General features: G+C 45.9%; 2 protein-coding genes across 8 annotated transcripts in view; one reads left to right on the forward strand and one right to left on the reverse strand.

Annotated features, from left to right (window-relative positions):
* The window catches only part of NFRKB (nuclear factor related to kappaB binding protein), a 33,104-nt gene extending 24,309 nt beyond the window's left edge, over positions 1–8,795 (forward strand). For 6 of the 7 annotated variants that reach the window (XM_030794570.1, XM_030794571.1, XM_030794572.1 and 3 more), the window contains 4 exons: positions 915–1,679; positions 6,597–6,703; positions 7,475–7,610; positions 7,726–8,795. In XM_030794570.1, the coding sequence (XP_030650430.1) occupies positions 915–1,679; positions 6,597–6,703; positions 7,475–7,610; positions 7,726–7,851 (1,134 nt within the window). In that variant the 3' untranslated portion in view covers positions 7,852–8,795. Of the gene's footprint in view, positions 1–914; positions 1,694–6,596; positions 6,704–7,474; positions 7,611–7,725 lie in introns of those variants that run through there. The other variant, XM_030794573.1, reaches the window with a different exon arrangement.
* Positions 8,796–11,664: 2,869 nt separating this feature from the next.
* On the reverse strand, positions 11,665–19,841 carry TMEM45B (transmembrane protein 45B). Its single transcript, XM_030794580.1, has 5 exons — positions 18,782–19,841; positions 16,331–16,537; positions 15,253–15,437; positions 13,688–13,833; positions 11,665–12,588 (listed from the first exon to the last, which is right to left on the reverse strand). Exons 1-5 carry the CDS (start codon positions 18,957–18,959, stop codon positions 12,477–12,479), a joined length of 828 nt encoding a protein of 275 aa, XP_030650440.1. The 5' UTR covers positions 18,960–19,841; the 3' UTR covers positions 11,665–12,476.
* Between the last annotated feature and the right edge of the window lie 2,451 nt (positions 19,842–22,292).

Consider the following 22,292-nt stretch of genomic DNA (forward strand, 5'->3'; position numbering starts at 1 on the left):
CACAGGATTTACAATGTATTAGATATTATAGGTAATCTAGAGATGATTTTAACTACACGGGAGGATGTTTGTTGGTTTTATGGAGATAGCGCATTTTGTGTAAGGGACTTGAGCATCTGTGGATGTTAGTATCTACCTGGGGGCATCCTGGAACCAGTCTCTCGCACATACCAAGGGGTGATTATACAGGTAGTTTTTAGAGGAATTTTGCTTCTGAAGAGAGCAGAGAACTGGAGTTGAATGTGGAGTGGAGTAGGTGGAGGGAGGTGTAGAGTTAGCCAGGATTGGTTGTTTTTTAGGATGGGAAGTATTACAGCATGTTTGCATTCTGATGGCCGTAGTCCAGTAGAAGGGAGAAGATAGATCACGCCACAGAGAGAGGAAGTCCCTGAGTAAGGCTAATAGGCTTGCATCTGTTACACATGAGGGAACTGGCCTTAGGAGGTGGGAAGCGAGGCTCAGTTGTACACCTGTAGTCCCAGCTACTCAGGAGACTGAGGCAGGAGGAACATTTAAGCCCAGGAGTTCCAGGCTGCAGTGAGCTCTGATTGTACCACTGCATTCCAGCCTAGTGACATAGCAAGACCCCGTCTCAAAAAGTCCTTTTCTAGGTTATAGATGTGTACAGAGATATTGATCAGTAAAATAATAGATCTTGGATTTACTTTAATATATTCTAATTCCTCCCTCCCCCACCACAGTGGGGAGGGATAGCTAAAACAAAGTATTAATTTTTGAAGCTGGGTGAAAAGATATAAGGGTTTGTTATACTGTTCTCTACTTCTGTGAATGTTTGCAAAATAAAAAAAAGAAAATACAAAACATCTACCCATGAAACAGAAGTTTGTCTAGTTGTATTTTGTAACCGGTTTACTATTGTGAATCCCTCATCAGTGCTGCTTCTCCCCATCCAGGTGGCAATCACTGGGCAGCTTGGTGTGAAGCCCCAAACAGGCAACAGCATTCCACTCACAGCCACTAACTTCCGCATCCAGGGTAAGGATGTATTGCGTCTGCCACCCTCTTCCATCACCACAGATGCCAAGGGCCAGACGGTTCTGCGAATCACTCCGGACATGATGGCCACATTGGCCAAGTCCCAGGTTACCACAGTCAAATTGACCCAGGACCTCTTCGGGACAGGAGGCAACACTACAGGCAAAGGCATCTCTGCCACCTTACACGTCACTTCCAATCCAGTCCATGCAGCTGATAGCCCTGCCAAGGCCAGTTCAGCCAGTGCCCCTTCATCCACTCCAGGTACCACTGTGGTCAAAGTGACTCCTGACCTCAAGCCAACAGAAGCCTCAAGTTCGGCTTTTCGCTTGATGCCAGCTCTTGGCGTGAGTGTGGCTGACCAGAAGGGAAAAAGCACAGTGGCCTCTTCAGAAGCAAAACCAGCTGCCACGATCCGCATTGTGCAGGGACTGGGAGTGATACCTCCCAAAGCAGGCCAGACCATCACCGTTGCAACCCACGCCAAGCAAGGGGCCTCGGTAGCCAGCGGGTCTGGAACTGTCCATACTTCAGCGGTGTCCTTGCCCAGTATGAATGCTGCTGTGTCCAAGACTGTAGCTGTGGCTTCTGGGGCTGCAAGCACCCCCATCAGCATCGGCACAGGAGCCCCCACCGTGCGGCAGGTCCCTGTCAGCACCACGGTTGTGTCTACGTCCCAGGCTGTGAGTAACTAGTGGTAAAGCTTAGGCCTTCTTTTTAGAAAATTTACTCAAGCCCCAACTGCCCATTACGTGAGAAACTCTCTAAAAACTAGGAAACTTCTTTTTAGGAGTGGAAATTAGAGGCCCTAAATATCACCTCATGTGCCTGAAATAGATTTATTTACTGACTTGTGTTTTCCTTTGAAACACAATTTATCAAAGTGTAGTACATGCATACATTGTTTTCAAATGGTAAAGAACAGTGCAGACAAAATAAAACCTGACCATGTTCCAGTTCTCCTTTCATGAAGACTAATTGCTGTGGGTAGTTCGGCATTTATCCTTCTAGTCCTTTTCTTGAGCATTTTCATACATGTACACGTAGTTTAAAAAACACCCATGAGAGACTTTATATATTCTGTGATTTGCTTTATTTGTTTGTTTGTTTTTGAGATGGAGTTTTGCTCTTGTTGCCCAGGCTGGAGTGCGATGGCACGATCTCGGCTCACTGCAACTCCGCCTCCTGGGTTCAAGCGATTCTCCTGCCTCAGCCTCCTGAGTAGCTGGGATTAACAGGCATGTGTCATCACACCCGGCTTATTTTGTATTTTTAGTAGATACAGGGTTTCTCCATGCTGATCGCAATAATCCTGACCTCAGGCGATCCACCCGCCTCGGCCTGCCAAAGTGCTGGGATTACAGGCGTGAGTCACCGCCCCCGGCTGCTTTATTTATTTTTTAGAAATGTCTTGATGATCGTTCTAGGCCATACACAGATATTGACTGGCGTCTTTTCAATGGTATAGTAACCGGTAGAAGGGGCTCTGCTAAAGGATGCATTTCTACTGTCAGGCAGTGGCGAGTGTTTCTGGGCTTATGTGTGAACATTTCTGAAGCGGAGAGTGCTAGCGCGAGCCTTGGGGGTGCACACGTGGAGAGTTGAGATACTCCAGCGGCGCCGCCTGAAAGGCCACATCCACATGTGCCGCTATCAGCAAGCCTCCTGTTTCCCCTAGACCTTAACCAGTGCTGATACTACGTCTTTTTAACCTCGCATACGTGTCTTACTGGTGAAAAGGGGATTCTTTTTTGATTTCATTTCACTGATATGAGTGAAGTTGAGTATCCATTCATTTGGAGATTGGCATGTGCTCCCTGGTGAGTAAATCTTTGCCACTTTTCTTTTGAGGTATTTGGCATTTTCATATTGTTTGAGGTGGCTTTTTATAGCATCCAGAAGATACGGAATCTGTGGATGTGAATTCTTTATATACATAGAAAATATTTTTTTCCAGTCATCTTTTAACCTTATTATATGGAGTCTTTTGCTCTACAGGTCTTTATAATTGTATCTAATTAGATCTGTCAGCATTTCCTTTAATGGTTTCTGGGTTTCGTGTCTATGTCTTCCTTACCCCAGGATTATAAAATGTTAACTTTTCTTTTCTTTTTTTTTTTTTTTTTTTTTATTATACTTTAGGTTTTAGGGTACATGTGCACAATGTGCAGGTTTGTTGCATATGTATCCATGTGCCATGTTGATTTCCTGCACCCATTAACTCGTCATTTAGCATTAGGTATATCTCCTAATGCTGTCCCTCCCCCCTCCCCCAACCCCACAACAGTCCCCGGAGTGTGATGTTCCCCTTCCTGTGTCCACGTGTTCTCATTGTTCACTTCCCACCTATGAGTGAGAACATGCGGTGTTTGGTTTTTTGTCCTTGTGATAGTTTACTGAGAATGATGTTTTCCAGCTTCATCCATGTCCCTACAAAGGACATGAACTCATCTTTTTTATGGCTGCATAGTATTCCATGGTGTATATGTGCCACATTTTCTTAATCCAGTCTATCGTTGTTGGACATTTGGGTTGGTTCCAACTCTTTGCTATTGTGAATAGTGCCACAATAAACATACGTGTGCATGTGTCTTTATAGCAGCATGTTTTATAGTCCTTTGGGTATATACCCAGTAATGGGATTGCTGGGTCAAATGGTATTTCTAGTTCTAGATCCCCGAGGAATCGCCACACTGACTTCCACAATGGTTGAACTAGTTTACAGTCCCACCAACAGTGTAAAAGTGTTCCTATTTCTCCACATCCTCTCCAGCACCTGTTGTTTCCTGATGTTTTAATGATGGCCATTCTAACTGGTGTGAGATGGTATCTCACTGTGGTTTTGACTTGCATTTCTCTGATGGCCAGTGATGATGAGCATTTCTTCATGTGTTTTTTGGCTGCATAAATGTCTTCTTTTGAGAAGTGTCTGTTATGTCCTTTGCCCACTTTTTGATGGGGTTGTTTGTTTTTTTCTTGTAAATTTGTTTGAGTTCATTGTAGATTCTGGATATTAGCCCTTTGTCAGATGAGTAGGTTGCAAAAATTTTCTCCCATTCTGTAGGTTGCCTGTTCACTCTGATGGTAGTTTCTTTTGCTGTGCAGAAGCTCTATAGTTTAATGAGATCCCATTTGTCAATTTTGGCTTTTGTTGCCATTGCTTTTGGTGTTTTAGACATGAGGTCCTTGCCCACGCCTATGTCCTGAATGGTATTGCCTAGGTTTTCTTGTAGGATTTTAATGGTTTTAGGTCTAACATTTAAGTCTTTAATCCATCTTGAATTAATTTTTGTGTAAGGTGTAAGGAAGGGATCCAGTTTCAGCTTTCTACATATGGCTAGCCAGTTTTCCCAGCACCATTTATTAAATAGGGCATCCTTTCCCCATTTCTTGTTTTTGTCAGGTTTGTCAAAGATCAGATAGTTGTAGATATGCGGCATCATTTCTGAGGGCTCTGTTCTGTTCCATTGATCTATGTCTCTGTTGTGTTACCAGTACCATGCTGTTTTGGTTAACCTTTATTTTCATAAAATACCTTGAGTTTTTTTAAAAAGTATAATTGTTAATGCATTTGAAATGCATTTTTGTGAATAGGATGAAGTAGAAATCTCACTTCCTAGTTTTCAAATTTGCCAAAATAATCAGCTATTCCTTCCCCCACTAGCTTGAAAGGCTACATTTATCATAAACCAAATCCCCATATCCCCACACAGGTGTCTGTGGATGCATGTGTGTTTACTCTTCAGCCTCTAGGTAAGGAGCATTGTTCAGAAGAGGGGTGTGTGTGGGGGTGTGTATGGACAATATAAAATACAGTTTCGCTTTACTGAGCAAGCTATGTAGGGAAACTTTCATAAATTGGGATAAAAGCCAGAGCAATGAAGAAGGATATAAACATAAGTCAAATGAATACCCAAAACAGAAAATCTTCACATAGTGTGGTTAAAAAAGAAATAATTGGTCAAGTGCAGTGTCTCACGCCTGTAATTCCCAGCACTTTGGGAGGCCGAGGTGGGCGGATCACCTGAGGACAGGAGTTCGAGACCAGCCTGGCCAACATGGTGAAACCGTGTCTCTACCAGAAATACAAAAATTAGCCGGGCGTGGTGGCGGGCACCAGTAATTCCAGCTACTTAGGAGGCTAAGGCAGGAGAATCGTTTGAACCCAGGAGGCGGAAGTTGCAGTGAGCCAAGATCGCACCATTGCACTCCAGTCTGGATGGCAGAGCGAGACTCTGTCTCAAAAAAAAAAAAAAAAAAAGAGTTACTTAGGTTTCTACATCATGGAAGTTGAAATAAGGAAGCGGGGAAACTGCACTCACTTAATCCACTTTTGTTTCTGTTGAATACCTCTAACAGAAATGTTGTATCGAGTGTCATCTGTCCTGTTATAATCAACCTGGGTAGGTGCAACTGGAGAGCATTTGGTGGGGCAGGAAGTATTGATGGTGCTTATTTCCCCGTCTAGTCAGCTTTTTAGGTAGTTCCTGAAGGGATCATTCTAGGCAGTGTACTGGTCTGAGATGTTTTAAGCAACAAAGGCATTTTGAGGAAGAAAACAAAACCATAAGTAAATGTATCTGAAGGTACCATCTCAAGGTATTCTGTTGCCTGTTGCCCTCTTTGCATGCTTTTTTAACAGGCTCCAGGCTGTGGGTGAACCCCATGGAGATAGGTGCGGTGACCTGCGGTGCAGTTTTGCAGCTGAATGCCCGTCTCCTTTGTGTTAGCCTGCCTCTGTGGAATGCTGATGCCCTCTCCCAGCATCCTGTCAGCCAGCCCTCTTGAATTTTTTAAAACTCAGATTTAATTTACATAAGATTTTACTGCATAGAAATTTTATTACCAGTCAAGCATTAAAACCAAGGCCATCTGAAAACAGGTAATGCAGTGACCTATCTTAACCATCCTGAAGTCCCAAAGACTCTAGGCCTTCTCAGTTTCTAAAAAAATTTTTTCTTAGGCTTTATTAGCTTGGGGGTTGGACTTTTCACTTGATTGAGTTTATTATTAGTGTCCCCTAGCTAACCTCTCTTATCTCCGGGAGAAATGGAAAGCACCGGAGAGCATGGCCTCTCTTTAATCTAGCATGCCCTGCTGTTTGTTCCTCACCAGTGGCCCTGCATTCCAGTGAGTAGTTGTGTGCTTGAAATATTAACTCTTGAGCTCCTCTGTCCTTCCTCGAATTTATTTCACCAAATAGTGATTGTGTGCCCAGCACTGTGCCATGTACTGAGGGATACAGAGATAAGCCTCTGTCCTCCAAGGAACTCAGAATCTTGGACTGTGCTAAAGCGAGGACACACCTGCCTTTGTGATTTAGATACAGGTTTTATCCTGGTGAAAGCAGATAGATCGGGTTGCTGCTGCTTCTGCTGGCATGAAAGAGGATGATAAAAGATCAGATTTCACCTGATTATAGTATATAAGTAGTTTCATTAGGGTTTTCTGGGCCCAAACCTCAGGAGCCTTGAGACCCTGGTGGGTACTGGGGGCTGACAGCATCTGTAGTGCTTGCTCCTCAGTTCCTGATGCCCTGGAGGTGACACTTGCTGGTTTTCCTTACGTCCTGTCTTACAAAACCTGCTTTTTTTTTCTAGGGGAAGTTGCCTACACGGATCACAGTTCCCCTCTCTGTGATCAGCCAGCCAATGAAGGGCAAGAGCGTGGTCACAGCCCCCATCATCAAAGGCAACCTTGGAGCCAAGTAAGTACTATGTCATGGTAAAGGAACCAATTCGTGGGTGGAGGTGGCAGGCAGGGCTTACCAGTCCTTGTCACCGAGTGGCAAAGTGGCTGGTTTTTCTGGGGCCCTCCTTTGACACCTCTCCTTTATTGTGCTCATCAACGGTATTTATTGAGCATCTAGTATTGTTTTAGGTGCAGTGATTAAAACAGATGAAAATCCCTGCTGTTCTCCAAGCATACATTGTAAAGTAGAGAAACAATAAAAAAGCAACATGCATGGTGATACATACTGGAGAGAAAAGGGTGTGGGAAGTGCTAGGATGGGGCTCAGCTAGGTGTGAGGGAAGCCTCCCTTTGACATTTGAGCTCTAAACCTAAGCAGTTCAAGGAATGAGGGCCACCTGTGGCCTTGATTGAACCAGGGATAAAGGGCACGATGAAATCAGTCCGCAGTCTCAGGGCAGCTTGTGAGATGTGGCTATTAGGGGGAGGGTTTCTTGCAGAAGTGCACACCTCCCTGGGGCCCTGTCCACTATTCCTGCTGGTCAGGGCCGGGAGTCAAGGGCCATTTTATCCAAAGCACTGGGGGCTTCTGGGATTACTGTCTTCTGCCATGGGAAGGGAGAAGCTGGAAGAAAGGTGGTCTCAGCAATTGGTTTCCATTTCAATCTGAAATGCTGGGGTTTTCATTGGCACAGACCTCCCTGTTGTCCTTCAATACATGGCCTAAATCTGGGCCAGAGAATATCCACCGATATCGTTATACCTCACCCCTGCTTTCCCTCCACAGCCTCAGTGGGTTGGGCCGCAACATCATCCTCACAACTATGCCAGCGGGCACTAAGCTCATTGCTGGCAATAAGCCTGTTAGTTTCCTTACTGCTCAGCAGTTGCAGCAGCTTCAGCAGCAAGGTCAAGCCACACAGGTAAGGCCCAGGGCAAATTCTTGGCCATATTGGGCTCCTCTCTGATTTCACTGCTGTTCTTAACTGGTGAGCCTACTTGCAATCCATTGACCTGACCTTCTGTCTTTGCAAACAGGTGCGCATCCAGACTGTCCCTGCATCCCATCTCCAACAGGGAACAGCTTCTGGCTCCTCCAAAGCAGTCTCCACTGTTGTTGTGACTACAGCTCCATCTCCTAAACAGGCACCTGAGCAACAATGATTATGAGAGAGGATGGCTTCCATGAAAGACCATGCCTGGTCTGTCCTGGCTGAGAAGGGAGCAGGGAGGTTGTGTCATTCTTTTAAGCTTGCCTGTTCAAGGCAGCCAGGCGGGGGATGATGGCAACAGTGGCCTGGATTCTGCTGCCATGTGCCATAGTGGAGCACCCTGAGAAAGGTTCACTCCAGGGTTCCAAGGTTCTGCTCTCTACCAATCTAGGAGAATATTCTGTTGAAACTGCAGGAATTACCAGTTATGTCCTATAAGCCAGAGTTCTGAGAGTAAGACCCCCAGGGAAGGCTTACCAGTTGCAGAGTGCACACAGCAAATAAGCTGGTTCTCCATGAGGATTGTATTTTTTGGCTTCTGGTCTTCTCCGTGACTAGTGGTCTGGATAGGATTTTTGTGTCCAGAAAATTTTATGTAATTTATTTTTTTAAAGAACCTGTTATACATCTGTATCAAATATAAACTTGGGCTTTAGCCGCCCCCCCCACCAAACTGATGACTTATTCTTTTGACTAGAATGAGAAAATGGCAAGAATCTTAGTAAGGTGGTAGCCAACTTGGTAACTGCATAGTAATCGAGAGGCTGTAAGATGGGAAGACATCGTAGGCAGCGAGGTAGAGTGGGTCCCCTGAAATGGGATTCACTTGGCACCGCCTGTTAAAGATAGGGGTGTTGGGATCTTGATTGTGGGCCCCCCCCCCCCCCAGCTTTACCTGCCCACTTCGTCCTTCTTGGCAAGCCTGTTCACATGGATGTCCAGAGCCAGTGGACAGAGAGGAGGGGACTGACAGCAGAGGTGCTGCTTTTGCAGCACAAACTTTGTTGCAGTTCAGAGAGTATACATTCGGCTCTGCTCCAGAGCAAGAGTTGCAAACCAGGCCCTTGGGGCTGGCCATTTGTTTTTGTAAATAAAGTTTTACTGGAACACAGCCCAGACCCATTTGTGTTTGTATTATCTGTGGCTGCTTTCAGATTCGAAGGCAGAATTGAGTAGTTGACATAGAGACTGGATGGCCTTGAAGCCTAAAGTATTTCCTATATGGCCTTTTAAGTAAAAGTTTTTTTTTTTTTTTTTTTTTTTTTTTTTTGCAGCCGGGCGCAGTGGCTCACACCTGTAAATCCCAGCACTTTAGGAGGCCAAGGCGGGCAGATCACGAGGTCAGGAGATCGAGACCATCCTGAACAACATGGTGAAATCCTGTCTCTACTAAACTACAAAAAATTAGCCGGGCGTGGTGGTGTGCACCTGTAGTCGCAGCTACTTGGGAGGCTGAGGCAGGGGAATTGCTTGAAGCCGGGAGGTGGAGGTTGCAGTGAGCCGAGATCATGCCACTGCACTCCAGCCTGCAAGACTCCATCTCAAAAAAAAGTTTTTTGACCCTTGCTCGAGTAGAGATGGTGGAGGACAGTGGGGGTGCAAGGAACAGGGATCTATCTGCCTGGCAGTACCAGCCCCCAAAGAAGCCAGTCTAGATTTGCAGGTCATTTAATCCTGGCTATTTCACGCTTCTCAGCCTCAGCTACAGGCAGAGCTCAGGACAATATTTTAAAATGTAATTAATTCAAGCACTGGTTGTCAACAATATATGCATCTCTTGTTTTGGGGCAGCAGTGAGTGGTAAAGGCTTTCTGAGTTGCTGGTGCTTCCCTGTTTCTCTTGAAAGTGCCCAAGTTATTAAAAACGTATCTTTAATTTTTGGAGTGTATTGAAGCTCTTGTGCGTTGAAGAGGTGGAGCAGGAGGATGTGGGATGGAGGCAGCCTGGCTTAGTTGTTGGGTGGTTAGGGGGTTGCGGAGAAGCGGAGGAGGGTCTGGGAGGCTGGTTGGCTCTGCAGCTGTTTCACAGACATTTTGTTTAATTCTTAGAGCAATTTTGTAAAATCAGTGTCATCATTCCTCTTTAACCGTTGGAAGACACGAGTCTGAGTTGAAGTTAAAGAGAAGCTTCTGATTCTAAGTCAAGTCTCTCTGTTGCCTTCCTCCAGGCAGGAGGGCTGTGATGTATCCTGGCGAGCCTGGGGCAATCCAGTCTTAGGAGGTGGGAGGCCTGCATTGCAGAGAGCAGAGGTGAATGGGCCTCCCAGGTTGAGCTTGTGATGGGCAAGTAGACTGGCACGGGATGAGGTTGGCAGTGGGGAGAGGTAGGGTGCAGTGCGGGGAAATGGGCCTTTCCACCTGAGAAAGGTGAGTGTGTCTGCGTTTGATAATCCGTTGATATTTGTGTATCTGTTATTTTCAAGAATCACATTTCACATAGAAAGCCATGTGACAGTTTTTAAATGAAAAAAAAAAAAAAAAAAAAAAAAAAAAAGGTAGAAATTCCAGAGATCTTGTCTTAGGTATTTACTGCCAGCTACAAACAAACCCCTTCTGAATTTACTTAACAAGGAATTTCATAAAAGTAGGTCTGGCATTCAGCCGCAGCCCTGCCCACATTCCTGTTAGCTGAGGTCACCTGATTCTGCTTGTCGTTTTTGCACATGGCAGACGTGTGCATTCTGGAGAGCAGGGAGTGAGTGTAAAGTTCAGGTTGCTTCAGGATGCTGACACCTCAGGAAGTGTAACTTCGGCACTATCCAGCCTGTGGGTGGAATAGCAATAGCGTAGAATGGAAACTCCCTACTAGAGCTGTTTACGGTGACAGCCCAGGATTTGTGCCACACTTGCTTCCTTCATATGCTGGCTTCAGGTTTCTGATAGATGAATGGCACAGCTATGGGTGAGTGTTTTGTTTTTGTTTTTGAGATGGAGTCTTGCTCTGTCGCCAGGCTGGAGTGCAGTGACACAATCTCGGCTCACTGCAACCTCCGCCTCCCGGGTTCAAGTGATTCTCCTGCCTCAGCCTCCCAAGTAGCTGGGACTACAGGTGCTCGCCACCACACCAAGCTAATTTTTATGTTGTTAGTAGAGATGGGGTTTCACCATGTTGGCCAGGGTGGTCTCGATCTCTTGACCTCATGATCCACCCGCCTTGGCCTCCAAAAGTGCTGGGATTACAGGCATGAGCCACTGTGCCTGGCTAGGCCAGCCAGCTTTTCTGAAAGACCTCATGCTCTTACACATTACAAGCGGTTGTGAGAACCAAATGAGATAGGGTGCATTTCAGAATCTGAAAAATACTACGCACGTGGAAAGTATTATTTGGTCTCTAAGGCCCGTCAGCTTGGTCCTAACTCAATTTTATCAGTTTGTAGAACTTTTTAAGTTCTCCGTATTTTTTTATGCTTTCATTTTTTAATGTGCTACACTCTCTACCTGGGATATGCTTTTTCTACAGGGTGAGCTCTGCATTTCCCCTCCTCTCCTTTTTCTCATCGTGGTTTGTACTTGCCTCTCAGCACCCATCACACTGGATGTAACTACTGGCATGTTTCTCCTGTTTGACTATAAACTCCTTGCTGGACACATATCTCAGGAGTCCTTACAGCCATTTCAGTGCTGTTGCAAAGTGGATATTTAATAAATATTTGTTGAAGGAAGTTTGTTTGTTTTTGATACAGAGTCTTGCTCTGTCACCCAGGCTGGAGTACAGTGGCATGATCTCGGCTCACTGCAAGCTACCCTACCGGGTTCATGCCATCCTCTTGCCTCAGCCTCCCGAGTAGCTGGGACTACAGGTGCCCACCACCACACCCGGCTAATTTTTTGTATTTTCAGTAGAGATGGGGTTTCACCATGTTAGCCAGGATGGTCTTGATCTTCTGACCCCGTGATCCACCTGCCTTGGCCTCCCAAAGTGCTAGGATTACAGGCGCAGTGAAGGAAGTTTTTAAAAAAGAAAAAGAACAGATCCAGAAGCAAGATTAGGGTATCAAGATTTTACATTACTAATTCTGAATTCGTTATCCTTTGCTTTCAGCTATATTAAAATTGAAAGCCTTCCATACCTGACATTTTTCTATCTCGTGTATACAGCTTTTCTATCGGATCTTCTTTTAGGGTGACTTTGAAGAATCAGAACATCAGGGCTCCAACTCTCAGTAGAGCCGGTAACTAGCTTCCTGATTTAAAAAAAAATCACCTTTGGCCTAATTTTGTCACTTATAAACAGTGGTATTGCAGTACCCTGGTATGATTGGTTATGATATGTTTAACAATAGTTTTAAAATACCAAGGCTTGTGAATAATGTAAGTTAGAATTGTAACTCTAAAGGCACTGCCATTTGCTTACACATTCTAACATACTTCTAATAAGAAAGTACCTGCTTTCTTAAGAGAAAAAGGGATAAGTTACCAAAAGCAGCAAGTTCTTCTGCTGGGTTCATATCCTGGATTCATAAATGAGGCCACTTCCATTGTAAAGCTTTTAGCATCTCTTGATTTCTCTTTACACTGAGGCACAAAGGCCTGCTGCTTAGAGGCATTACTTCATTTTTCCTTATGAAGGGTACTATACCAACACAGACTTTATATTATGTTTAAAAATCTCAACTGCAAGATACACAGGATGCTGTAGGCCTGATTTCCTGTTTTAGAACCTCCAGCCTTGTGTTGAATGAGGAGGTGCAAATATATAGACCCTTAAGATCAGACCACAGCAGGCATTCAGGTGGAGGGGATGGACTCCATTCATTCCAGCTGTGCAGTGGGATATCTACGCCCTCCACATCTCGGCTCATTCCTCATCTGAGCCACTCAAGAGGGCGGTCTGGTAAGTGTCATCTGAATTCAGCTTCTGAATTCCAATGATTTCTCCCCTTCCGTGTGTCTTCATCCGAGTCAAAAGGCTTTAATAGAGAGAGTAAGAGCCAATTAGCCAGAGATTCCCTTAATCCATTACCAAGGATGTGAAGGCATCTACTGGTTCTTAAACTATTTTCTTTATATTTCTATCAAATACTGTGATTACATGTCTTTAAACTAGACTTCTTAGGAAATATCAGTAGATAAAGGGGCGATGGTGGAAACTACTGAATGTCATAATGAGGCCAAGGTCTCCTGCCTGTCTTGGTGTACTGTTTCAGTGGCTGGGCAGGAGAACTACAGAAACTGACTTGAGCTCCCTTCTCTTTGGTCCGTGTGGAACTCTTTCTGGATGAAATAATGGCAAAAACAAGTTACTTTTGCATCAACCTAATATTCTGCTTGGGATCTAGAGAAATGACCTAGAAGAAAAGGTAGAGGCAGCTGAACAGCAAATAGAACTGGTAATACCATTTGCTAAAAGTCACCCTTGCATTGAGAGGCTCTGCCATTTATTAGTGGGGTGACCTTGGTCAAGTTACTCAGCTTTTTGAAGCCTTGTTTTCTCCACCTGTAAAAAATAACAGTGCATACTTCATAAAGCAATGAAGATTAAATGGGATAATACAGTTTAGCTGCTTTCCACTGGGCCTGGGGCACAGCAAGTGCATAGGAGTCCATAGCTGTTATCTATATACCTCTAAGGAGCCTTCAGTGAGGGGTGGAGTGCAGTTTGTCTTAACATTCTGCTCTGGTTTATTTCTTGATTGTCACATCATCTCTGGGAAGCAGGGAGGGCAGGTCTGGAAATAAGATGATGGGTCCAGAATGAACCCTTTACGTGGGGACTGCCATCCAGTACTGATTCCCATTTCAGTTTTCCCCACCACACCACAGGCTTAAAACCTGTGAGACCTGCATTTGAAACCTGGGTCCCTCAGGTTACTATGACCCAGACACATCATTAAACTTTGAAAAGCCTCATTCCCCTTGTTTGCAAATAAGGGTAGTGATACCTTCCCTGCATGAGAGTACCTTGCACAGAATTTGGCATGTAGTCGGCACTCATTAGACGGTGCAATTTAATCACATCAATCCTGCTTAGAGTTAGGAGGAAAAGCTTCACAAAAGTCTCAGACATACCAGTAAACAAGAGAATAGTTGATGGCCACGATGCTGAGGGCAGCCAGGTAGTGCCAGCAGAAGCACATGGTGATGAACATGAGGTTGGCCTCATCCTTCTGGTCCCATTCAGGTGTTCCAAAAGGTGGGAACAGCACAAACCCAATCTAGGAGATTACACAGAGAAGTTGGTCTTGCGGTTGATGGTCCTGGGAAGCAATCTAGCCGTCCTCCTGTGGCCACCGAAGTGGCCCATATGTTACCAACGCCTCATAGTTCCCACACTTCGTTAGCATAGAAAGGACTTTTCACGTAGAAAAATGGCTCTGGCCGGGTGTGGTGGCTTACGCCTGTAATACCAGCACTTTGGGAGGCTGAGGCAGGCGGATTACAAGGTTAGGCGTTCAAGACCAGCCTGACCAACATAGTGAAACCCTGTCTCTACTGAAAATACAAAAAATGAGCTGGGCATGGTGGTGGGCACCTGTAATCCTAGCTAACTGGGAGGCTGAGGCAGGAGAATTGCTTGAACCTGGGAGGCGAAGGTTGCAGTGAGCCGAGATCATGACACTGCACACCAGCCCGGGCCACAGTGTGAGACTCTGTCTCAAAAAAAAAAAAAAAAAAAAAGAGGGTCATGGTGGCTCATGCCTGTAATCCCAGCACTTTGGGAGGCTGAGGCGGGTGGCTCATGAGGTCAGGAGATCGAAACCATCCTGGCTAACTCAGTGAAACCCCTTCTCTACTAAAAACACAAAAAATTAGCCAGGTGTGGTGGCGGGCACCTGTAGTCCCAGCTACTTGGGAGGCTGAGGCAGGAGAATGGCGTGAACCTGGGAGGTGGAGCTTGCAGTGAGCCGAGATCACACCACTACACTCTAGCCTGGGCGACAGAGTGAGACTGTCTCAAAAAAAAAAAAAAAAAAAGGCTTCAGGTTAATTTTGGTTGTATAGGCTTACTTAAAAACACAAGTCCAGGTGCAGTGGCTCACACCTATAATCCCAGCTCTTTGGGAGGCCGAGGCAGGTGGATCACTTGAGGTCAGGAGTTTGAGACCAGCCTGGCCAACATGGTGAAACCCTGTCTCTACTAAAAATACAAAAAAATTAGCCAGGCGTGGTGGCGGGCACCTGTAACCTGAGCTCCCCAGGAGGCTGAGGCATGAGAATCGCTTGAACCTGGGAGATGGAGGTTGCAGTGAGCCGAGATTGCGCCACTGCACTCTAGCCTGGGTGACAGGGCGAGTCTCTCTCAAAACGACAAAACAGAACTTCAGGGCCCACATTTCCAGTGGATAGTTTAGCAAGCAGAGCCTGTGAAAGGCATCAGCCCATTCTCTGGGGACGGCAGCTGAACCTCACTGTGCATGCTCTAAATTTTGGATTGCTAATGCATCCTCTGGATGTTAATGGATAAAACTAGAAGTCAAAGGTGGGCATGGGGGGAAAACGGTCATCTAAACTCCTTTGCATGGCATTTTAATGCGCATTTTCAGACCCCATATTCTCATCAGGGATTTCTCTTGGATGTGCTCGGTGGGGCTTCTCCATCCAGACCAGCGGGGGGCCTGGGTGTGGAAAATCACCTGCCAGAACCAGGTTCCCTGAAGAATGATGAGACTGGTTCGGAAAAGTTCCAGCACAATGTGGTCCCGGAAGATCACCTCTAGGGAGATACTAACACACCCTCCGAACAGAGCATACAGCAGGAGTGAGTGGATGTGCTGGTCCAGCGGAGGCCGGTTGTGGACGTGGTAGTAGAAGAGGAAACCTGCCACAAACCAGATGGCAGCTGTCAGGGCTACACTTGGCTTTCACCATCACCGAAGTTTCCTCCTACACCTGTCTCAGCTAGGTTCTTCAGCATTTAGGAAGTTAGTTTACATAACATTACAGGCAGCAAACAGATGCGAGTAAGTGTATTTCATGAGTATGTTAGGAGTATAAAGCAGCAAGGGATTGTATCTTAAAATCTCTACGGAACCCATGGTGGGATCAGTATAGGATGGGCCAGCCAAAGCATGTTGCTGATTTGTAACAGACTGTGTGTGTGTATATTTGAAATTCAGTTTTGCCCTCAACCTTTTTCGACTCTTGCTGAGGTACAGAAGTGAGGTTGTTAGATGACAAAATGTATTTTCGTACCCCGGTCAGTGTGAGTCATACTGGGAGCGCTCCCCTAGCAGCGGGCTGGGTCTCCTGAGACTTGTGATGGAGGCAAGACGGTACCTCCCTGGGTGAAAGGTAGAGTGTGGTTTCACTTAACCAAAGGGGTGTATCCCTGGCATGGTGGCATTCAACCAGCTGGGGCATTGTGTGTACACACGTGTATGTGCGCACATACACCCACACTGAGGAGTGTGCACGTGCGTGAGCAGGGCTGCTGGCGGCAGTGGGAAGGCAAGGAGGATTCCTGTAGTGTCATCCAGGGGCTTTGGGAGCTGCCTGCAAGCCTCAAAGCTTTCATGGGCTACTTTAGGGAATATGTCACCTGGCCCATCCAGAGCAGAGCACTAGGTCCTATTCAGGTTTTGGCAGTCCAGAGATGTGGATTTTCTGGGGAAGGTTATTGTATTTGCAACATTTCTGATATTTTGTACTCTGATCCTTCATAAATATGGCTTGTCAGGCTCTCCTTCCTCTCCATCCGTTCCACAAAATTACCTTCCATGAATACTGCCACAGCCATAACCAGTCTGTCCACCCCCAAGGGAACGTGGCTGACCAGATAGGTGAGCATGTCAACAATTCCTGAGACTGCAAAGAATAGGTACATGGTGCTGTGCTGCCAATTCATTAACTTTATCCAGTGGTTCTCATGGTAGAGGTGCAGGTGGGGCCCGTCCGGAACAAACTGCTCTGCCAGGATCCCTGCAGGGAAATGAGGATGAATGTTTTAGAGGGAAGAGTAGCTCTGAGACAAATAGCAAGAAATAACCCAAAGGCATGAATGAAGCGGAGATGGGGTGAGGTGAGGGTGGCCCGCGGGTCAGCAGAGCTACTTTGCTGCCTCAGGTGCAGCTGCTTCAGTATAAAGTAGGGTGTGTGCTGAGTAACCTGTGTAGACATCTTGCCATTGTTGTTCCTTTTAGGGGTTTGGGGTTGAAGGTAGAAGAATCAACGAACACAACCACACACAGATCCCCAGGAGGTTTGTCCAGGAGCGGAGATGAGCAAGACATCATCACTTAAGTCGGAGTGTGGCTGATAGAATAATCTCTGGGCTTCCCTGCCAAGTGAGCAGTAAAAGAAATCCTAGACAGAAACAATTAGGTTGAAAGCAGAATCCGAGCAGAGATGCACTGGTAATGAAGATACCTGTATGTGCCAAGGGAGGGAAGTGGCTCCCAGGTACGTGCCCTTCCTGGGCACAGAGCCAGCTCTGCAAGCCCTGCGCCCCTCCCAGCTCTGTGTTTTAAAACACCAGGTAAACAAGGCAGAGGCCCCATGATGTGGGCCAGAAAATGACAAAGCTGCGCCACAGGATAGCTCTTAGTTCTTATCCCTTCTACTTTTATCACCTAATTTGGAAGGCAAAAGATTTGTCTTTATGCCTGGTACCCAAAATGTTCTCGGGGAAGCCTAGAAGAAATCCTCCATGATGACATTTTGGACTCTGTTTCCCAGATACTAGTTTCTCAAGCCAGACCCTTTTTGAATTCCCACACACAGAGTCAGGAAGTTGTGGAAATGACCCAGGAAAAGTCCCAGTGACACTAGAATGGAAGCCCTGTGACAGCAGGGGCTGCGTGGTTCCCCAGTGTATCTCCTGTGCCTGGAACAGTGACTTCCTGGCTTGTGGTAGGAGTGCCAGACAGCTGTTGAATGACTACCATTTTCACCCAGTCAAGGGGCCAAATACTGTAATTGTCCTAGCTTTATAAAGGCAAGGTTGATGCTGTCCTGATCCTTTAAGCCACAGGTCCCTGTCACTTCTCACGGGAAGCCTCTGTGATGCCTGAATGGTGAGTGGGGAAATTCAGCAGGATGAGGCCAGCAAAGCCCTATAAAGCTTTGCTTCCTTCAAGAGAAGCTACCAATGTTACTTCACTCTCTCCGAGAAACCATAGGCCACTGATGACAAGTGGTAATTGTCAGTTGCAGATTAAGACCCCTCATTCCCCGCCAGGTGGGGCTGGTCCTGAGGAAGAACACTTGTTACTGTCCTCACTGCTTGTCCCTGGAGGGCCCCAGTGGAGCGGAGTGGATGCAAAGGAAACAGTGGGAGTGGGTGGATCTTGTTGGAATGGGGCAGAGTGAAGGAAAATCCCTCTCCAACAGCCCTCTGCTGCTTTTTCTCTCCCACTGGCTAATGTACTAATCTACATAAACTCTCTCTCTATAAGCGCTTGAGACTTGAGGATGAGGATAAGCCAATGGATTGGGTGTTAACTACTGTAAGGATCTGGAGGGAGAGACAATTGAGGAAAAAAGGTGATTTTTCTACTTTGTCACAACCCAGGTACGTAAGCCTAATCTATTTTGTTTTTTTCTCTTTTTATTTGTGTCATATCTTTTTCATACAGTGGGTGTTTTGCTCCTACAACTTTCCATACCTGTGTCCTTGTTGATCTGATAGTTTTTCACAGTGTCCCATGATTTGAGCGCTGTCAACCGTTAGTATTATAAAGCTCTGTACACAATGGATGTTATGATAAAATAGTCTAGTGGCCATCAGGAAATTGTTGCCCTATTATCTCTGCCAGTGGAAACATCTATTTCACAGGGCTCAGAAAATGAATTAAAGGTTCTGGGTTGGCTGGGTGCGGTGGCTCACGCCTGTAATCCCAGCACTTTGGGAGGCTGAGGCAGGCAGATCACGAGGTCAGGAGATAGAGACCATCCTGGGTAACACGGTGAAACCTCGTCTCTACTAAAAATACAAAAAAAATTATCTAGGTGTGGTGGCGGGCGCCTGTAGTCCCAGCTACTCGGGAGGCTGAGGCAGGAGAATGGCGTGAACCCGGGAGGCGGAGCCTGCAGTGAGCCCAGATCGCACCACTGCACTCCAGCCTGGGTGACAGAGCGAGACTCCGTCTCAAAAAAAAAAAAAAAAAAAAAATGGTTCTGGGTATGATGAGGAGATTCCCTGGACCAAATGACCCCTGCTCTTACCAATGACGGAAAACAAAGTCCTAACTGTGGCTTCGACGATCTCGACACGCTGATAGTAATGCAGTGGGCTGTGCTTTCGCGTGTGGCTGAAGTACTTCAGTGGGTACTTCACTGACCAACACAGCCCGATGATCAGGAAGAAACTCCCTGGCAGTGCGTGGCCCTTGAAATTTGCCATCAGGACACCTGAAAAATTAGGAGAAGGCTGTTAGGTGGCTAATGAAGAAGGCAAACAAATGTATATTTTGTCAGGAAACACAATACTTGCCTGAGATTGCAAATCATAAGCCACATTAAGATGGATTAACACATTCTCATAAAACAAGACTTTCTGTTACATCACTGAAGTCTCATCTGTAAAGTGAGTTACTTGACCAACTGGACTCCACTGTCTGTAATGCTTTAAATGTGGATAAAATAAAAGGATGAGGGTGGGGAAAGAGGAGGATAGGTGAATATTTATTGATCTGAGGTAGAGAAATCTTCCAAGGCATAAACATAAAGGGGGGGGGACTAGAAAAGAAAAATGTTCAGCTATATAAACATCTTTTAATATCAAGAACATCAAAAGGTAAACAACAAATCAGAAACATTCTTGTAGCAGTTGGCTATTACATTAGAGTCTTTACAAATTAATAAGAAAAAGACTGTAGGAGAATAGGCAGAAGACATGAACAGATGATTCACAAAATAATACAAACAAATTATAAATCTTCCGGAAATTAGAGATGTACAAACGAAAGCACAACATCATTTTTCACCTAACTGGAAAATAATTTTTAAAAGTTTTGGTGTGGTGGTCTAGTACAAATGAACCTGGTCAATATGATTCACATTTTGTAAAAATCAGCGTAACGATATAAACATCACCTTATTCCCAAAATTTTCAGGCATGATTTGCTTTTATCCCATTTACAGTAGCATGAAACTATAGCTAGGATTTATTCAGAAGTAGATTATTTTCCCCACTGACCTGGGTGGTTACCTAAAGAATATGTAGGGTAGGAGAAAAATACCAGTTGTTGGTGATTGCTATGGTTTGAATGTGTCCCCTCCAAAATCCAGGTGTTGCCAAGGTGATAGCATTAAGAGAAGGGGACTTTTTTTTTTTTTTTTTTTTTCACTCTGTTGCCCAGGCTGGAGTGCAGTGGCGCGATCTCGGCTCACTACAACCTCCGCCTCCCAGGTTCAAGGGATTCTCCTGCCTCAGCCTCCCGAGTAGCTGGAATTACAGGCACCCGCCACCACACCTGGCTAATTTTTATATTTTTTGTAGAGATGGGGTTTCACCATGTTGGCCAGGCTTTTCTCGAACTCCTGACCTTAGGTGATCCGCCCGCCTCGGCCTCCCAAAGTGCTGGGATTACAGGTGTGAGCCACCACACCCGGCCAAGAAGAGGACTTTTAAGAAGGGACTAGGCCATGAGGGCCCCTCCCTCCTGAACTAGGAGCAGATGCCCTCCCTCATACAGGGGCTGGCTGGAGGGAGCTGGCCCCCTCTTTGTCCTCCTGCATGTGAGGAGGCAGCCCTCAGCAGACACCAGATGCTGGTGCCTTGATCTTGGACTTCCAGCTTTCAGAACAGTGAGAAATAAATTTTTGTTCTTTATAAATTACCCAGTCTACGTATTCTGTGATATCAACACAACAGGGACTAAGACAGAAACTGGGACCAGAGAAGTTTATAACATTTATAACCAGGTGTTATAACAAATACGTAAAAACGTGGGAGTGGCTTTGGAACTGGATAATGAATAGAAGCTGGAACAGCTTTGAAGTGAGTGCTGAAAAAAGCCTGGATTGCCATGAACGGAACATTAAGGATGATTCCGGTGAGGGCTCAGAAGAGGAGAGCTGTAGGTGTGGGATATGAGCTATGGGGAAAGCCTCGTTCTTAGAGATTGCCTAAGTGGTCATGAACAGAATGTTGATAGAGATACTGATGGTGAACGCAATTCTGATGAGGTCTCAGACAGAAATAAAGAACAAGGTATCGGAAACTGCAAGAAAGGTTATCCTTGTTAGAAAGTGGTAAAGAACTTAGCTGAATTATATTGTGTTCTAGGACTTCATGGAGGGCAGAACTTAAGAATGATGACCTAGGATATTTGGCAGAAGAGATAGAAAGCAGCAAAGTGTTCAGGATGCTGTGTGGCTTCTCTTAACTGCTTATAGAAAAACATGAGAGGCTGGGCGCCGTGGCTGACACCTGTAATCCCAGCATTTTGGGAGGGCGAGGCAGGCAGATCACCTGAGGTCAGGAGTTCGAGATAAGCCTGACAAACATGGTGAAACCCCATCTCTACTAAACATACAAAAATTAGCCAGGTGTGGTGGCAAGAGCCTGTAATCCCAGCTACTCGGGAGGCTGAGGCAGGAGAATCGCTTGAACCCGGGAGGGGGAGGTTGCAGTGAGCCGAGATCGCGCCATTGCACTCCAGCCTGGGTGACCAAAGCAAAACTCCATCTCAAAAAAAAGAGAAAAATGTGAGAAAAGAGAAATGATTTGAAGGCAGAATTTATCACCAAAAGGAAAGCTAAAGGTCAATATTTGAAAAATTCTCAGCCTAGCCATGTAAAAGATAAAAACGTGTGTGTAGGAGAGAAAGCCACGGGTATGGCCACATGACTGATAAGGAGATTAGTAGGTGTAGAAGGAAGCCAGGTGCTAGTTATCAAGACAACGGGAAAATGACCCCAAAGGCATTTCGGAGAACGACCCCAAAGGCATTTGGGGCTGCCTTGCTCATTATAGGCCCAGAGGGTTAGAGCCTTGGGGCAGAACAGTTTCAGGGGAAGGGCCCAGGTGCCTGTGGGGTCTCAGAGATCACTGCCCAGGGCCACCTTGGGTCTGTGCTCCCCACATTTCCAGCAGAGCGTTCCTCAGTCACCCTAGCTGTGGCTCAAGCAGGACGAGGTGCAGGTTGGGCCACTGCTCCAGAGGGCACAAGTTATAAACCTTGGTGGCATCCACGTGGTGCTAACTCTGTAGGTATGCATACTGTATGAGCTGCGGGAGCATGGCCGCCTCCACCTAGATGGAAAGGATTTCTTTGACCTCAGGGCCCAAGCAGAGATTTGTCACCAGGGTAGAGCCACTGCAGAGAGTCCCCAGTAGGCCAATACTTAGGGAAGCCTTGGAGGTGGTATCACCTGGAGCCTTGGGGGCCCAACACCCACCCCAGTGTGTTCAGATAATATTATTCTCAAGCCTAAGATCTAATGTTGAGTTTTGGACTCACTTGAGACCTGTTGTTACTCCTTTCTTCCTTCCTGTTTTTCCCTTTTGGACTAGAAACGTCTGTCCTGTGCCTGTCACGCCATTGTATTTGAATCAAAGTATGCAACTCATTTGAATTCACAGGCTCACAGCTGGAGAGAAATTTGCCTCAGGATGAAATTTATCTCAAAGTGAATGAGTCTCTCTCATACCTGATTTAGATAAGATTTTGGACTTAGATTATAAATTATAGTTCATGTTAGGATGATTTAAGGCTTTTGAGGACAATTG

This window comes from Nomascus leucogenys, chromosome 15 (assembly GCF_006542625.1).
Source record: "Nomascus leucogenys isolate Asia chromosome 15, Asia_NLE_v1, whole genome shotgun sequence".
Classification (NCBI taxonomy): Eukaryota; Metazoa; Chordata; class Mammalia; order Primates; family Hylobatidae; genus Nomascus; species Nomascus leucogenys.

Excerpts from the sequence above, each read along its gene's own strand:
- TMEM45B (XM_030794580.1), bottom strand. The coding sequence starts at position 18,959 with ATGGCAAATTTCAAGGGCCACGCACTGCCAGGGAGTTTCTTCCTGATC. Across the intron at positions 16,538-18,781 it reads GACTTTGTTTTCCGTCATTG|GGATCCTGGCAGAGCAGTTT; the intron begins GTAAGAGCAGGG and ends ATTTCCCTGCAG. Across the intron at positions 15,438-16,330 it reads TGTGGCAGTATTCATGGAAG|GTTTCCTCTTCTACTACCAC; the intron begins GTAATTTTGTGG and ends GGTTTGTGGCAG.